At 40.6% G+C, this 18741-nt stretch overlaps 1 protein-coding gene across 1 annotated transcript in view; it reads right to left on the bottom strand.

Annotated features, from left to right (window-relative positions):
- Positions 1-18741, bottom strand: part of LOC124047733 (fibrillin-2) — a 222716-nt gene that overhangs the window by 96344 nt on the left and 107631 nt on the right. Inside the window, exons 24-28 of the mRNA XM_046368037.1 lie at positions 17357-17482; positions 12342-12569; positions 10847-10972; positions 10123-10251; positions 1892-2017 (exon numbers count right to left, since the gene is read on the bottom strand). Of these exons, the coding sequence (XP_046223993.1) occupies positions 1892-2017; positions 10123-10251; positions 10847-10972; positions 12342-12569; positions 17357-17482 (735 nt within the window). The remainder of the gene's footprint in view (positions 1-1891; positions 2018-10122; positions 10252-10846; positions 10973-12341; positions 12570-17356; positions 17483-18741) is intronic.

Below are 18741 nucleotides of genomic sequence, written 5' to 3'. Positions count from 1 at the left end.
CAAAGAAAATTGTGGATCTGTTTAGAACGAAACAATTGGAAAATAATTTTGGTTCCAACCACTGATTATAACCCTACATGTCTATGGAGAAGAACCTTGCATGTTGTTGAGAAGAAACTTACATGTCTAATGAGAAGAACCCGACATGTCTAATGAGAAGAACCCTGCATGTTGTTGAGAAGAACCCTGCATGTCTATGGAGAAGAACCCTGCATGTTGTTGAGAAGAACCCTACATGTCTAGTGAGAAGAACCCTGCATGTTGTTGAGAAGAACCCTACATGTCTAGTGAGAAGAACCCTGCATGTTGTTGAGAAGAACCCTACATGTTGTTGAGAAGAACCCTGCAAGTTGTTGAGAAGAACCCTGCATGTTGTTGAGAAGAACCCTGCATGTTGTTGAGAAGAACCCTGCATGTTGTTGAGAAGAACCCTGCATGTTGTTGAGAAGAACCCTACATGTCTAGTGAGAAGAACCCTGCATGTTGTTGAGAAGAACCCTACATGTTGTTGAGAAGAACCCTGCAAGTTGTTGAGAAGAACCCTGCAAGTTGTTGAGAAGAACCCTACATGTTGTTGAGAAGAACCCTGCAAGTTGTTGAGAAGAACCCTGCATGTTGTTGAGAAGAACCCTGCATGTTGTTGAGAAGAACCCTGCATGTTGTTGAGAAGAACCCTGCATGTTGTTGAGAAGAACCCTACATGTCTAGTGAGAAGAACCCTGCATGTTGTTGAGAAGAACCCTACATGTTGTTGAGAAGAACCCTGCAAGTTGTTGAGAAGAACCCTACATGTCTAGTGAGAAGAACCCTGCATGTTGTTGAGAAGAACCCTACATGTTGTTGAGAAGAACCCTACATGTTGTTGAGAAGAACCCTGCATGTTGTTGAGAAGAACCCTGCATGTTGTTGAGAAGAACCCTGCATGTCTATGGAGAAGAACCCTGCATGTTGTTGAGAAGAACCCTGCATGTTGTTGAGAAGAACCCTACATGTCTAGTGAGAAGAACCCTGCATGTTGTTGAGAAGAACCCTACATGTCTAGTGAGAAGAACCCTGCATGTTGTTGAGAAGAACCCTACATGTTGTTGAGAAGAACCCTGCAAGTTGTTGAGAAGAACCCTGCATGTTGTTGAGAAGAACCCTACATGTCTAGTGAGAAGAACCCTGCATGTTGTTGAGAAGAACCCTACATGTTGTTGAGAAGAACCCTACATTGTTGTTGTTGTTGAGAAGAACCCTGTTGTTGAGAAGAACATGTTGTTGAGAAGAACCCTGCATGTTGTTGAGAAGAACCCTGCATGTTGTTGAGAAGAACCCTACATGTTGTTGAGAAGAACCCTTCATGTTGTTGAGAAGAACCCTACATGTTGTTGAGAAGAACCCTACATGTTGTTGAGAAGAACCCTACATGTTGTTGAGAAGAACCCTACATGTTGTTGAGAAGAACCCTTCAAGTTGTTGAGAAGAACCCTACATGTTGTTGAGAAGAACCCTACATGTTGTTGAGAAGAACCCTTCAAGTTGTTGAGAAGAACCCTACATGTTGTTGAGAAGAACCCTACATGTTGTTGTTAAAAACCCTACATGTTGTTGAGAAGAACCCTACATGTTGTTGAGAAAAACCCTACATGTTGTTGAGAAGAACCCTACATGTTGTTGTTAAAGAACCCTACATGTTGTTGAGTATTTTGTCATGATGTTTATGATGTAGACTGGGATTTGGCACATTATTGTAAAGTAACAAAAAGTAGTTAAAATGTTCAGTAACTGTTCTGTGTTCATTTGATCTGTCTATTTTTTGTTCAGTATTTGTTACATGTTCAGTATTTGTTACGTGTTCAGTATTTGTCATGTGTACTGAGGTCTAACATTTACAGTGTTGCTTACTCACCCTCGCACGCTGCCCCGTCCACAGTGAGCTGGTGTCCCTGGGGGCAAACACACTCGTAGCTGCCCTCTGTGTTCTCACAAGACCCCCCACGACACAGGGACGGTTCCCGCTCACACTCGTCTATGTCTGAGAGAACATACACACAACAGGTCATTCAGTATTAGTAACACACGGGATGACAGAGAAACTCCCTAACATATCACAAACACTTATCCTTTCTATAAAAAACAAACACATTGTACGGTGGCCTGTGAGGTCCAGTGGTTAGTGCCACAGACCCTGATACCATATATGCCAGAGTTGGTTCGAAACCGGTCCACTGCCCTTTGACTCAATCCCCTCCTATTCCCCTCTACTGTCCTATTGGTTCAAAAAAATATGAAAGGAATGGGACTGCCCCATTCCTTTCAAATTGATAAATGATAGAGTATATATATTATATATGTAAAAAAAATGTAAAAAATATATCCACAGTTCTGCCCCCCCCCCCAAAAAAAGTGACTTTGAAACATGCCTTGATGATGGAAATGTTTTTACTGTGCAGCAGATTTGATGTCTAGAAGCAGTCTATGGACAAGGTAAAACAGCACTCTATGTTTTGGTTTTGTTTACCTGACCACTGTCTCCAAATGCTCACTTTTTTATTTATTTTTGTTGTTGTCGAAGAACGTGAATATGTAGAATTTTTGTTGTGTTTCAGGTGATTCCTGGGGCGGCAGGGTAGCCTAGTCGTTAGAGCGTTGGACGAGTAACCGAAAGGTTGCAAGTTCAAATCCCCGAGCTGACAAAGTACAAATCTGTCATTCTGCCCCTGAACAGGCAGTTAACCCACTGTTCCTAGGCTGTCATTGAAAATAAGAATTTGTTCTTAACTGACTTGCCTAGTAAAATAAAGGTCAAATTTGAAAAAAAAAGTTTTTAATACCATACTGAGTAAACAGGAAGCAGAGATAGAGACACTACCGTGCTCCACACTCTCGTGCTGCGAGTGGATTATCCCACCACGTTCTCTTGAGTACGTTCACGTGAAGACTAGAGTGTGGAGAATGCATTAAACAATACATTTGAGAAGCACTCACACTCCCCTTACTGAATTACGTCACGCTCCCCCCCCCCCATTTACTGAACTTTCTTCCAGCCAGGACAATGGTAACAATAGACGAAACAAGATATACACAAAGCAAACGTTTTACTTATGTAATAATTATCAGCTAGATATGTGAATCGTAATATTGTAGCTAGCCAGCTAGTTAAACAGGAAAAATGACCTAAAACTAATGTTATGCAAAGATAGATGTACATTCTGCGTGGGTAGCTACCAATTCTTTGTGGCTAACTAGCCAGTTAGCCCTATTGACTTACTATGGAGTTACAGTACCCATTCACTGAACCGTCTTCCAACCAGGACAACAATGGCAATAGAGACTAAACAAGATATACACAAAGGAAATGTTTTACTTCATAACAACATGTTTTACTTCATAACAATATGTTTTACTTCGTAACAATATGTTTTACTTCGTAACAACATGTTTTACTTCATAACAACATGTTTTACTTCATAACAACATGTTTTACTTCATAACAATATGTTTTACTTCATAACAACATGTTTTACTTCATAACAACATGTTTTACTTCATAACAACATGTTTTACTTCATAACAACATGTTCGTAGTTTTCACGGGGAAAGTTCTGATGGACTCCTTCATTTGTGAAAAATGTATTGAACTTTTGATGCAGCTAAAGAAAATAATATTACGGAATAAGGATTCTATGAGAGTATCGGCATCTTTAAATGCTTCCTATCAAAACATCCAAGAGGATGATAATGGGACCTTCCTGGACTATGATACATTTCCGCCACTGCACCCCTCTACGAACTTGAACCAGAAATGGCTTGCTCCTTGTTGGACTCCAGGTGAGTATAAATGGCTGCTCATTGTTGGACTCCAGGTGAGTGTAAATGGCTGCTCATTGTTGGACTCCAGGTGAGTATAAATGGCTGCTCATTGTTGGACTCCAGGTGAGTGTAAATGGCTGCTCATTGTTGGACTCCAGGTGAGTGTAAATGGCTGCTCATTGTTGGATCCAGGTGAGTGTAAATGGCTGCTCATTGTTGGACTCCAGGTGAGTGTAAATGGCTGCTCATTGTTGGACTCCAGGTGAGTGTAAATGGCTGCTCATTGTTGGATCCAGGTGAGTGTAAATGGCTGCTCATTGTTGGACTCTGCAGGTGAGTGTAAATGGCTGCTCATTGTTGGGCTGCTCATCCAGGTGAGTGTAAATGGCTGCTCATTGTTGGACTCCAGGTGAGTGTAAATGGCTGCTCATTGTTGGACTCCAGGTGAGTGTAAATGGCTGCTCATTGTTGGACTCCAGGTGAGTGTAAATGGCTGCTCATTGTTGGACTCCAGGTGAGTGTAAATGGCTGCTCATTGTTGGACTCCAGGTGAGTGTAAATGGCTGCTCATTGTTGGACTCCAGGTGAGTGTAAATGGCTGCTCATTGTTGGATCCAGGTGAGTGTAAATGGCTGCTCATTGTTGGACTCCAGGTGAGTGTAAATGGCTGCTCATTGTTGGATCCAGGTGAGTGTAAATGGCTGCTCATTGTTGGACTCCAGGTGAGTGTAAATGGCTGCTCATTGTTGGACTCCAGGTGAGTGTAAATGGCTGCTCATTGTTGGATCCAGGTGAGTGTAAATGGCTGCTCATTGTTGGACTCCAGGTGAGTGTAAATGGCTGCTCATTGTTGGACTCCAGGTGAGTGTAAATTGCTGCTCATTGTTGGACTCCAGGTGAGTGTGAATGGCTGCTCATTGTTGGACTCCAGGTGAGTGTGAATGGCTGCTCATTGTTGGACTCCAGGTGAGTGTAAATGGCTGCTCATTGTTGGAAATGGCTCATTGTTGGACAGGTGAGTGTAAATGGCTGCTCATTGTTGGACTCCAGGTGAGTGTAAATGGCTGCTCATTGTTGGACTCCAGGTGAGTGTGAATGGCTGCTCATTGTTGGACTCCAGGTGAGTGTGAATGGCTGCTCATTGTTGGACTCCAGGTGAGTGTAAATGGCTGCTCATTGTTGGACTCCAGGTGAGTGTAAATGGCTGCTCATTGTTGGACTCCAGGTGAGTGTAAATGGCTGCTCATTGTTGGACTCCAGGTGAGTGTAAATGGCTGCTCATTGTTGGACTCAGGTGAGTGTAAATTGCTGCTCATTGTTGGACTCCAGGTGAGTATAAATGGCTGCTCATTGTTGGACTCCAGGTGAGTGTAAATGGCTGCTCATTGTTGGACTCCAGGTGAGTGTGAATGGCTGCTCATTGTTGGACTCCAGGTGAGTGTAAATGGCTGCTCATTGTTGGACTCCAGGTGAGTGTAAATGGCTGCTCATTGTTGGACTCCAGGTGAGTGTAAATGGCTGCTCATTGTTGGACTCCAGGTGAGTGTAAATGGCTGCTCATTGTTGGACTCCAGGTGAGTGTAAATGGCTGCTCATTGTTGGACTCCAGGTGAGTGTAAATGGCTGCTCATTGTTGGACTCCAGGTGAGTGTAAATGGATGAGTGTCGGAACCAGAAAGAAGAAGAAGGCGCTTCTGCCTTCAGCTGTCTTCTGACGGGGACTTGGGTGTTCCCTCCATGGCTGTGGATGCCCCTCCAGCTAACTGTCCTAATCAATCAACTGCCTGGGTACAGCCTGGACAACCGCAGCCCCCTTCCATTGGGCCTGTGCTCTCTGGATCAGAGCTCTGCCCCTTTAGCTGTCGTGGGCTCCACGCAACCGGCATCTCAGCAGCTCTCTTCTCAGGTGAGTTCTGTGGCTCTGGCCTCGCAATCTGCATCAAGAGACATGTGTTGTGTCTTTACTATCATTAAATGAAGACTTTTAGTTTTTATCAAAGATTCTCTGTAATTAGTATTACATGATTAAACTGATTAATCATGTAACTGTAAGTAACTAGGAAGTCGGGGCACCAAGGAAAATATTCAGATTACAAAGTTATAATTTTCCTAATATATAGTCTTCTGATTAATGAATGACATTCATATCGTTATGGATGTTTCGGCGGTTGTCGGTCTGAATGCCTCTGCTGATAATAATAATAATAATAATAATAATATATGCTATTTAGCAGACGCTTTTATCCAAAGCGACTTACAGTCATGTGTGCATACATTCTACGTATGGGTGGTCCCGGGGATCGAACCCACTACCCTGGCGTTACAAGCTCCATGCTCTACCAACTGAGCTACAGACCCACACCTATTGTATACAGTAATCATATGCCTATGAACCAGAGTTATACTGTTAACACTGAGGTGGTTTGCCCTGGCAGGAAGTCCACTGTGTGCAGCTCACCCTGCACTAACATAAATAACCTGAGCATGTCTACCTCTGCTAAGCTTCCCAGTAAGGCAAGAAAAACAATCAAGCATCCCAGCAAAGTGTTAAAAATTGCTCACATTAACATATGTAGCTTAAGAAACAAGGTTAATGAAGTCAATAATGTGCTAAAAACAGATGATATTCATATTCTGATCTCTGAAACTCACTTTGATAATACCTTAGATGATACAGTGGTAGAAATACATGGTTATAGCATTTACAGAAAATACAGAAATACCAAAGGTGGAGGTGTTGCTGTTTATATTCAGAGCCACATTCCTGTAAAGATTAGAGAGGATCTCATGTTAAATACTGTTGAAGTAATATGGCTACAGGTTCATCTGCCTCACCTAAAACCTGCCTCACCTAAAACCCATTCTGGTGGGTAGGTGCTACAGACCATGCTTGATAATGTAATGTAATGTGATATCAACAGAGAAGTATATTTTCTGGGTGATTTAAATATTGACTGGTTTTCATCAGGTTGCCCACTCAAGAGAAAGCTTCAAACTGTATCTAGTTCCTGCAACCTGGTTCAGGTTACCAGTCAACCTACCAGGGTCGTTACAAACAGCACAGGAATAAAATCATCAACATGTATTGATCACTTTTTTACTTCTGCAAATCCATCGGATGTAGTGATCACAATATAGTAGCCATATCTAGAAAAAACAAAGTTCCAAAGGCTGGGTCTAATATAGTATATAAGAGGTCATACAATAAGTTTTAAAGCGATTCATATGTTATTGATGTAAAGACTATTTGTTGGTCTGTGGTGTGTAATGAGGAAGCTGCACTTGACACATTTATGAAATTGCTTATTCCAGTTATTAATAAGCAGCACCCATTAATAAAATGACTGTAACAACTGTTAAATCCCCTTGGATTGGTGAGGAATTTAAAAAATATTTTATTGAGAGGGATGAGGCAAAATAAATGGCAAATAGGTCTGGCTGTACAACCAATTGGCAAATGTACTGCAAATTCAGAAATCATGTGACTAAACTGAATAAAAACAAAAAGAAACTACACTATGAAACAAAGAGCACCTTCAATGAAATTTAGGGAAAAAAGGCAAACTCAGCTCCATCATTCATTGAATCAGATGACTCATTCATCACAAAACCCACTGATATTGCAAACTAGTTTAATGATTTTTTCAAATTTAGGCATGACATGCCAGCAACAAACACTGACACTACACATCCAAGTATACAGTATCTGACTAAATTATGAAAGACAAGAATTGTAATTCTTAATTCCGTAAAGTAATTGTGGAAGAGGTGAAAAAATGATTGTTGTCTATCAACAATGACAAGCCACCTGGGTCTGACAACTTGGATGGAAAATTAAATCTTCAGTTTAAGCCTACTAGAAAGTGTGTGCTCTCAGGCCTGGAGGGAAGCTAAAGTCATTCCGCTATCCAAGAATAGTAAAGCCCCCTTTACTGGCTCAAATAACCAACCAATCAGCCTGTTACAAACTCTTATTAAACTTCTGGGGAAAAAATGGTGTTTGACCAGATACAATGCTATTTCACAGTAAACAACTTGACAACAGACTTTCAGCACGCTTATAGGGAAGGACACACAACAAGCACAGCACTTACACAAATGACTAATGATTGGCTGAGATAAATTGAAGATAAAATTATTGCGGGGGGATGTTTTGTTAGACTTCAGTGCGGCTTTTCACATTACCGATCACAGTCTGTTGCTGGAAAATCGTATGTGTTATGGCTTTACACCCCTGCTATATGGGGATAAAGAGTTACCTATCTAACAGAAATGAAAGCCACTAGCTACTACTATTAGCTAGCCAGATAGCCACGAAGAATTGTTAACTAGCTACCCATAAAGAATTTACATCTATCTAGTTTTAGGTCATTTTTGCCTGTTAAACTTTCTGGTTAGCTACAGTACATTATTGCATTTCACATATTTAATGATTTATTTAACCTTTATTTAACTAGGCAAGTCAGTTAAGTACAAATTCTTACTTACAATGACGGCCTACCCCGACCAAACCGACGCTGTGCGCCGTCCTGTGGGACTCCCAATCACGGCCGGATGTGATACAGCCTGAATTCAAAACCAGGGACTGTAGTAGGGACATAAAGCTAGCTGATAGTTATGAAGTAAAACGTATGCTTTGTGTATATCTTCTTTCGTCTCTATTGCCATTGTTGTCCTGGCTGGACGACGGTTCACTAACAAGAACGTACTCAAGAGAACGTCGTCGGAGAATGCACTTGGAGCATGAGAGTGTAGAGCACGGCAGAATGCATACTGAGAAACACCCAGAGTCTATTTTCTATCGCTTCAGCTCGAATAATAGCGGCCATTGATTTCAAGAAATGTTGCATCATTATTTATGTGGTTGTGTCATATTTCTTTGCATACTTTCCGTTAGAAGCTTGCTTCAAAAGATGTACAAAGAAGTGCCCTGAGTGCTCCGTTTCTTAATTTGGACTCATGCTTTGATTTGGACTCATACTCCAACCCTCCCGTGCTTCAATTTGCGTGGCTCGGAGCATGGTTGTATGAATTTTGAGAAACACCCAGAGAGATACTGTAGTGAGAGGAAGAGAGAGACAGAGACTGTGGAGAGATGAAGAGAGAGAGATACTGTAGAGAGAGAGAGAGAGAGAGAGAGAGAGAGAGAGAGAGAGAGAGAGAGAGAGCCTTCTATGCCATTAAAAGGAACATAAAACTCGACATCCCAATTAGGATCTGGCTAAAAATACTTGAAACATTTATAGAACCCATATATGGTTGTGAGGTCTAGGATCTGCTCACCAACCAAAAATTCACAAAATTGAGAGAGGCTGCTGTAGGCAGACCTGGCTCTCAAGAGAAGACAGGCTATTTGCACACTGCCCACACAATGAGGTGGAACCTAGGCTGAACTTTCTAACCTCATGCCAAATGTTGGACCATATTAGAGACACATACTTCCCTCAGATTACTCAGAGCCACAACAAATTCCAATTTTGATAAACTCCCATATTTTCAGTATAAAATACCACAGTGTGCCATCACAGCAGCAAGATGTGTGACCTGTTGCCACAAGAAAATGGCAACCAGTGAAGAACAAACACCATTGTAAATACAACCCATATTTTTATTACATTTTTTATTTATCCTTTATTTTATTTAACTAGGCAAGTCAGTTAAGGTTTGACCTACCCCGGTCAAACCCGGACGACGCTGGGCCAATTGTGCGCCGCCCTATGGGACTCCCAATCACAGCTGGAGGGGGTACAGCCTGGATTCAAACCAGGGACTGTAGTGACGTCTCTTGCGCTGAGATGCAGTGCTTTAAACCGCTGCGCCACGGTTTATTAAATTTCCCTTTTGTACTTTAACTATTTGCACATTTTTATAACACTGTACATAACCATAATATAATAATTTGAAATGTCTCAATTCCTTTGAAACTTTTGTGAGTGTAATGTTTATTGTTCATTTTTATTGTTTATTTCACTTTTGTTTATTATCTATTTGACTTGCTTTAGCAATGTAAACATGTTCCCCAAGCCAATAAATACTTTTGAATTCAAATTAAATTGAGAGAGAGACTCTAAAGAGGAAGAGTGAGACTGAAAGATAGAGGAAGAGAGAGAGATGAGATACTGTAGAGAGAGGAAGAGATAGGTATACTGTAGAGAGAGGAAGAGAGAGAGAGAGAGAGAGAGAGCAAGAGAGAGACAGAAAGATACTGTGGAGATGGAGAGAGAGAGAGAGCGAGAGAGTGATAATGTAGAGTGAGGAAGAGAGAGAGAGAGTGGGGAAGAGTTAGAGAGAGTGAGGAAGAGAGAGACAGAGAGAGGTTGGACTCACCCATGCAGTTCTTCATCATCATGAAGCCACTCTCATAGCCCTCGGAACACTCACACTCAAAACTACCCGGAGTGTTGACACAAACCCCTTGGCCACACAGGTCCGGAGAGATACGACACTCATCTATGTCTGAACACACACACACACACACACACACACACACACACACACACACACACACACACACACACACACACACACACACACACACACACACACACACACACACACACACACACACACACACACACACACACACACACACACACACACACACACACACACACACACAGAGGACAGCAGAACAGATGTTATCATATCTTTTATATTGACATTGATATTTGTACTGCACTGTTGAGGGAGCAAGTAAGCATTTCAGCACGTTGTTTATACCTGCTGTAAAACTGTGTAAACTGTGTAAACTGTGTAAACTGTGTACACGACAAATAAACTTTGAGAACATACGTATGTTAATTTAGCTAAATAAATATTCTCATTCGATGAGAAATTATACTGTTTTGTTTAATTTTGTGACTGGTATTTTTCAAGTTTTTATGTTTTGTTAGTACATTACGCAAACACACTTCAGTTTGGTGGGCTGTGTTAACTGTTTTGCAAAAGTGATCCCTATTGTGAGAAAAATGTTCACGCAATCGGGACAAACTGTATTACAAAGGTACTTTTTATCCATAATAAACGGGACACAATGAGGTCATTGTCTCACCTGTGCAGTTGCGTTCTTCCATATCGAGGGAAAATCCTCCGGCACAGTGGCACCTGAAACTGCCTATGGTGTTGCGACACTTTCCATGGACACACATGCTGGGGAACACCTTACACTCATTGATGTCTGTCAAAGAGAGACACATCCACATCTATTATAACAAAGACACATATTAATCACTACCGAGTCCTACTTCCTGTAACAGACACATATTAATCACTGCCGAGTCCTACTTCCCGTAACAGATATTAATCACTACCTAGTCCTACTTCCTATAACAGACACATATTAATCACTACCGAGTCCTACTTCCTGTAACAGACACATATTAATCACTACCTAGTCCTACTTCCTATAACAGATATTAATCACTACCTAGTCCCACTTCCTATAACAGATATTAATCACTACCTAGTCCTACTTCCTGTAACAGATATTAATCACTACCTAGTCCTACTTCCTATAACAGATATTAATCACTACCGAGTCCTACTTCCTGTAACAGACGCATATTAATCACTACCTAGTCCTACTTCCTATAACAGATATTAATCACTACCTAGTCCTACTTCCTGTAACATATATTAATCACTACCTAGTCCTACTTCCTGTAACAGACGCATATTAATCACTACCTAGTCCCACTTCCTATAACAGATATTAATCACTACCGAGTCCTACTTCCTGTAACAGACGCATATTAATCACTACCTAGTCCTACTTCCTATAACAGATATTAATCACTACCTAGTCCTACTTCCTGTAACAGATATTAATCACTACCTAGTCCTACTTCCTGTAACAGACGCATATTAATCACTACCTAGTCCCACTTCCTATAACAGATATTAATCACTACCGAGTCCTACTTCCTGTAACAGACGCATATTAATCACTACCTAGTCCTACTTCCTATAACAGATATTAATCACTACAGAGTCCTACTTCCTGTAACAGATATTAATCACTACCTAGTCCTACTTCCTGTAACAGACGCATATTAATCACTACCTAGTCCCACTTCCTATAACAGATATTAATCACTACCGAGTCCTACTTCCTGTAACAGACGCATATTAATCACTACCTAGTCCCACTTCCTATAACAGATATTAATCACTACCGAGTCCTACTTCCTGTAACAGACGCATATTAATCACTACCTAGTCCTACATCCTATAACAGATATTAATCACTACCTAGTCCTACTTCCTGTAACAGATATTAATCACTACCTAGTCCTACTTCCTATAACAGACACATATTAATCACTACCTAGTCCTACTTCCTATAACAGATATTAATCACTACCTAGTCCTACTTCCTATAACAGACGCATATTAATCACTACCTAGTCCTACTTCCTATACTTCCTATCCTTACTTCCTGTTATCTGTTTGCTAAATTATGTAATATTGAGGAGTGACACTAACTACCTGGATTTCTGGAAAACCTTTTGTGAAACAACCAATATATTGCAACGCTACTCCCTCGCCTTTATAGAAGGGCCTTCCGGTGAGGACGTCTCCTCGGTTGGCGAAGCCTGGGCCTCGGGGGCAGAGGGTGTCATACTCGGAAGTGCCAGGCAGGGGGCACGCCTCGCACTCCTTCCCCCAGGCGGCGCCCATCGTGCAGCAACAGGCGTCCATGCGGAAACGGCCAGGCACGGGCTTGGCACACGAGTCCTCTTCCCACGTCAGGTAACAGTGCTCAGACCGCACGTCTGTCAGATACAGTAGAGTTTATAGTTCATCCATAGCAGTCAATACATACAAAAATAAAATAAGATCCTAACAAGATAACAACTTTACATGAAGGTAACACTTTACATGAAGATAACACTTTACATGAAGGTAACACTTTACATGAAGGTAACACTACATGAAGATAACACTTTACATGAAGGTAACACTTTACATGAAGGTAACACTTTACATGAAGGTAACACTTTACATTAAAGAATCCTTTACATGAAGGTAACACTTTACATGAAGGTAACACTTTACATGAAGATAACACTATACATTAAAGAATCCTTTACATGAAGGTAACACTTTACATGAAGGTAACACTTTACATGAAGTTAACACTTTACATGAAGATAACACTTTACATTAAATAATCCTTTACATGAAGGTAACACTTTACATGAAGGTAACACTTTACATTAAAGAATCCTTTACATGAAGGTAACACTTTACATGAAGATAACACTTTACATGAAGGTAACACTTTACATGAAGATAACACTTTACATTAAATAATCCTTTACATGAAGATAACACTTTACATGAAGGTAACACTTTACATGAAGGTAACACTTTACATGAAGGTAACACTTTACATGAAAGAATCCTTTACATGAAGGTAACAGTTTACATTAAGGTAACACTTTACATGAAGGTAACACTTTACATGAAGGTAACACTTTACATTAAAGAATCCTTTACATTAAATAATCCTTTACATTAAAGAATCCTTTACATGAAGGTAACACTTTACATGAAGGTAACACTTTACATGAAGATAACACTTTACATGAAGGTAACACTTTACATTAAAGAATCCTTTACATGAAGGTAACACTTTACATGAAGGTAACACTTTACATGAAGATAACACTTTACATTAAAGAATCCTTTACATGAAGGTAACACTTTACATTAAAGAATCCTTTACATGAAGGTAACACTTTACATGAAGGTAACACTTTACATTAAAGAATCCTTTACATGAAGGTAACAGTTTACATTAAGGTGACACTTTACATGAAGGTAACACTTTACATTAAAGAATCCTTTACATTAAGGTAACACTTTACATTAATGAATCATTTACATTAAGGTAACACTTTACATGAAGGTAACACTTTACATGAAGGTAAGACTTTACATGAAGGTAAAACTTTACATGAAGGTAACACTTTACATGAAGGTAACACTTTACATGAAGGTAACACTTTACATGAAGGTAACACTTTACATTAAGGAAACCTTTACATTAAGATAACACTTTACATTAACCTGTTACTCCTACCCCCTACTTTTTCGAACATTCTGTTAAAAATCGCGCAACATTTCAGAGCCCTGCTGCTCATGCCAGGAATATAGTATATGCATATGATTAGTATGTGTGGATAGAAAACACTCAGACGTTTATAAAACTGGTTAAATCACGGCTGTGACTATAACAGAACGTGCGTTTCATCGAAAAGCGCAGGAAAATCTGATCACTGAAAATGGAAATATATATCCATCCGCCACTTCAACCCATTGATAAAGGCGAACCACAATAAATGGGGCTGAGGTTGCAATACCTACACCTTCCACACGATGTCAACAGTCTTGTCATTTGCCTAGGTTTTGTTTCTTGGTCAAACGAAGAAGAGACAAGCCATTTGTTCAGGTCTCTGACCGGATATTTTGGTTGAGATTTACCCGGACATTATTTCCAGACGGACAGCTAAAGAATATACATCGCCTCGTGATCAATTTGGTCGCTTATTAACGTGTACTAATACCTAAAGTTGAACAACGCATCACCGGGGGCAAACTACCTGCCCTCCAGGACACCTACACCACCCGTTGTTACAGGAAGGCCATAAAGATCATCAAGGACATCAACCACCCGAACCACTGCCTGTTCACCCCGCTATCATCCAGAAGGCGAGGTCAGTACAGGTGCATCAAAGCTGGGACCGAGAGACTGAAAAACAGCTTCTATCTCAAGGCCATCAGACTGTTAAACAGCCACCACTAACACTGAGTGGCTGCTGCCAACACACTGTCATTGACACTGACCCAACTCCAGCCATTTTAATAATGGGAATTGATGGGAAATGATGTAAATATATCACTAGCCACTTTAAACAATGCTACCTTATATAATGTTACTTACCCTACATTATTCATCTCATATGCATATGTATATACTGTACTCTACATCATCGACTGCATCCTTATGTAACACATGTATCACTAGCCACTTTAACTATGCCACTTTGTTTACTTTGTCTACACACTCATCTCATATGTATATACTGTACTCGATACCATCTACTGTATGCTGCTCTGTACCATCACTCATTCATATATCCTTATGTACATGTTCCTTATCCCCTTACACTGTGTATAAGACAGTAGTTTTGGAATTGTTAGTTAGATTACTTGTTGGTTATCACTGCATTGTCGGAACTAGAAGCACAAGCATTTCGCTACACTCGCATTAACATCTGCTAACCATGTGTATGTGACAAATACATTTGATTTGATTTGATTTTGATTTGAATTACAAAAGTATTTTGAAGTGTTTTGTGAAAGTTTATCGTCGACTACTTTAATTTTAAAAAATGACGTTACGTTATAAGACGCTATTTTTTCCGTTTATCACACAGTCTTCATAGATCGATATCTAGGCTATATATGGACCGATTTAATTTAAAAAAAGACCCAATAGTGATTATGGGACATCTAGGAGTGCCAACAAACAAGATGGTCAAAGGTAATGAATGTTTTATATTTTATTTGTGCGGTTTGTGTATCGACGACTATGCTAATTATTTTGTTTACGTCCCCTGCGGGTCTTTTGGGGTGTTACATGCTATCAGATAATAGCTTCTCATGCTTTCGCCAAAAAGCATTTTAAAAATCTGACTTGTTGCCTGGATTCACAACGAGTGTAGCTTTAATTCAATACCCTGCATGTGTATTTTAATTAACGTTTGAGTTGTAACTAGTACTACTAGCATTTAGCGTAGCGCATTTGCATTTCCAGATGTCTAGATGGGACGCCTGCGTGTCAGGTAGGAGCAAGAGGTTAAGGAATCCTTTACATGAAGGTAACACTTTACATGAAGGTAACACTTTACATTAAGGAATCCTTTACATGAAGATAACACTTTACATTAAGGAATCCTTTACATTAAGTTACTGTTACAGACTTTGATTTTTCCATTTATGTTTTGAGGTCGGACTTGTCTGGTAGGAATATCCACCAGAGTTGTTGGCAGAGAATTTGATTTGATCATTTCTCTACCATAAAAAAACATTGTTTTAGAAAATTTGGTCGTATGTCCAACGGGCTTCACAACCACAGACCACGTGTATGGCGTCGTGTGGGCGAGCAGTTTACTGATGTCAACGTTGTAAACAGAGTGCCCGATGGTGGAGGTGGGGTTATGGTATGAGGCAGGCATAAGCTACGGACAACGAACACAATTGCATTTTAGATATAGCCATTTGAATGCACAGAGATATCGTGACGAGATCCTGAGGCCCATTGTCATGCCCTTCATCCATCGCTCATGTTTCAGCATGATAATGCAGAGCCCATGTCGCAAGGATCTGTACACACTTCCTGGAAGCTGAAAATGTCCCAGTTCTTCCGTGACCTGCATACTCACCCAATGAGCATGTTTGGGATGCTCTGGATCGAGGTATATGACAGCTCGATCCAGTTCCCGACAATATCCAGCAACTTCACACAGCCATTGAAGAGGAGTGGGACAACATTCCACAGGCCACAATCAACAGCCTGATCAACTCTACTGTATGTGAAGGAGATGCTGAAGGCCACATCAAACAAAGAGTGAATGAGCGCGTACACGCTGTAATTAGAATGTACAGAAAACAGACGGGGCCGCGAGCGTCAACGCCGTCAATAGCGCCATGCGCTTCAAATTAGAAAGCAAGTCTATTTTTCTCGCATCTTGGCGACGTAATGCTCGTTTGATTTGGCCTTCAGTCAAATGGTGGTCACACCAGACACTGACTGGATTTCTGATCCACGTCCCTACCTTTTAAAGGTATCTGTGACCAACAGATGCATATCTGTATTCCCAGTCATGTGAAACCCATAGATTAGGGCCTCATGAATTTATTTCCATTGATTGCTTTCCTTAAATGAACTTTATCTCAATCAAATCTTTTGAAATTATTGCATGTTGTATTTATATTTTATGTTCAGTATAGTTATTATATGGTCTATTTTCTTACCAGACTTTATTTAGAGAAAACTGTCAATTCCCTGGAGTTTCTTTCATAAACCAATACAGATAACACAACACAAGCAACTTACTCAACAACCCTCCCCCTAGGGCTTCAACCAACAATTCTCAGACACCTCCTTGGCCAAACAGTTACACATTGCAACATTTGAGAAATAAACAGAGGTGCGGTTTTCGGGACAACGATTTGACCTAGCCCTGGGCTTAAAAGCATGCTCAATGGAGAATTTCCATTGAAATAGCTCTTCAGTCCAGGACTAGGCTTAATTAATGTGTGTCTTGGAAACTGGCCAAGAGAATATTTCAACTCATTGGATCACTGTGTCTGTTAAGGTTGAAGAATTCCAAAATAATTTACTCAAATCCATTTTTTTATGTCAGTTGAAGAATTCCAGGTTGGAAGATTCCCTCACAGCTTATTTCAGAAATACTCTAAACAGGATTTCTGAAAAAAACAGGGAATTTTGGGAATGTTTCGGGAATTTTGCACCGTTTTGTCCACTCACCCACACACACTCGGCCACTGGAGTCCAGTGTGAGACCATCAGGACACTGGCACTTGAAGGAGCCCTTGGTGTTTACACAGTACCCATTGGGACACACACCTGGGAAGACCACGCACTCGTTCACATCTACGGCAAGCAGAGAGAGACAAAAGGTGCAGAGGTGAAATCTTTATTTGTGTCACAAGGCATTTGCTACCATTATAGTATACAATCATAGAAAGAAGGGTTTTAAAAGGTGACTTTGGCTTCCCCCATAGGATAATCCTTTTTGGTTCCGGGTAGAACCCTCTGTGGAAAATGTTTTATATGGAACCCAAAAGGGTTCTACCTGGAACCAAAAGGGTTCTACCTGGAGCCAAAAGGGTTCTACCTGGAGCCAAAAGTGTTCTACCTGGAACCAAAAGGGTTCTACCTGGAGCCAAAAGGGTTCTACCTGGAGCCAAAAGTGTTCTACCTGGAACCAAAAAGGTTCTACCTGGAACCAAAAGGGTTCTACCTGGAGCCAAAAGAGTTCTTCAAAGTTTTTTATGGGGACAGCCGAAGAACCCTTTTAGGTTCTAGATAGCACCTTTTAGCAATGGGCTCTATTTGATGATATTCAATGAAAACTGTTACTGGGGAAAATCCCTACACTATCAGATGGTGTCTGTCAATATGAAAACATTCTTCACATACTATAATACGTTTCATCCCATCCCAATAACTGATTTCCATTTCAATTGTTTTAAGCACTGAATGATTCTGATGACTTACATCTGTATTTCTCTATTGAGGCTTATAGCAAATGATTTGTTTATCAAAATGGTAAATGTAACCTTTATTTATCTAGGCAAATCAGTTAAGAACAAATCCGGACGACGCTGAGCCAATTGTGCGCCGCCCTATGGGACTCCCAATCAAGGCCGGATGTGATATAGCCTGGATTCGAACCAGGGACTGTAGTGACGCCTCCTGCACGGAGATGCAGTGCCTTAGACCGCTGCATGGGAAGGATATGCTGCTTTGAAAATTGATAAACATGTTATCCCAGAGACAAGTAGGAGTAAATGCCCTTTGAAATATTGTAATGAGAATTTCACACTTCCTAGAGAGCTCTTCTTTGTTTATGCCCATTCAGCATAGTTCACACTCTCTTAAGCCTTAGCTTAAGTAGTCACTCTACTTAAACAGAGCTAAATTCAGGGCAGCAATGATTTTGAGAGCTGTAGCGACCCTTTTGCAGTTGTCCAAAGCTAGGATTATCTATGTACTGATTGGGGAATCCCCAGCCTATGGCATGACAGACCAATCAGGACTCATCGGCATGTCCAGCCCCACCATTATCTCAGCCAATCATGACGAGCCAGGAAGGATGCTTTCTTTCTCCCTGTGTAGCTCAGTGGTTT

Source organism: Oncorhynchus gorbuscha, linkage group LG11 (assembly GCF_021184085.1).
Source record: "Oncorhynchus gorbuscha isolate QuinsamMale2020 ecotype Even-year linkage group LG11, OgorEven_v1.0, whole genome shotgun sequence".
Taxonomy (NCBI): Eukaryota; Metazoa; Chordata; class Actinopteri; order Salmoniformes; family Salmonidae; genus Oncorhynchus; species Oncorhynchus gorbuscha.
This window is presented reverse-complemented; position numbering and strand designations above follow the sequence as displayed.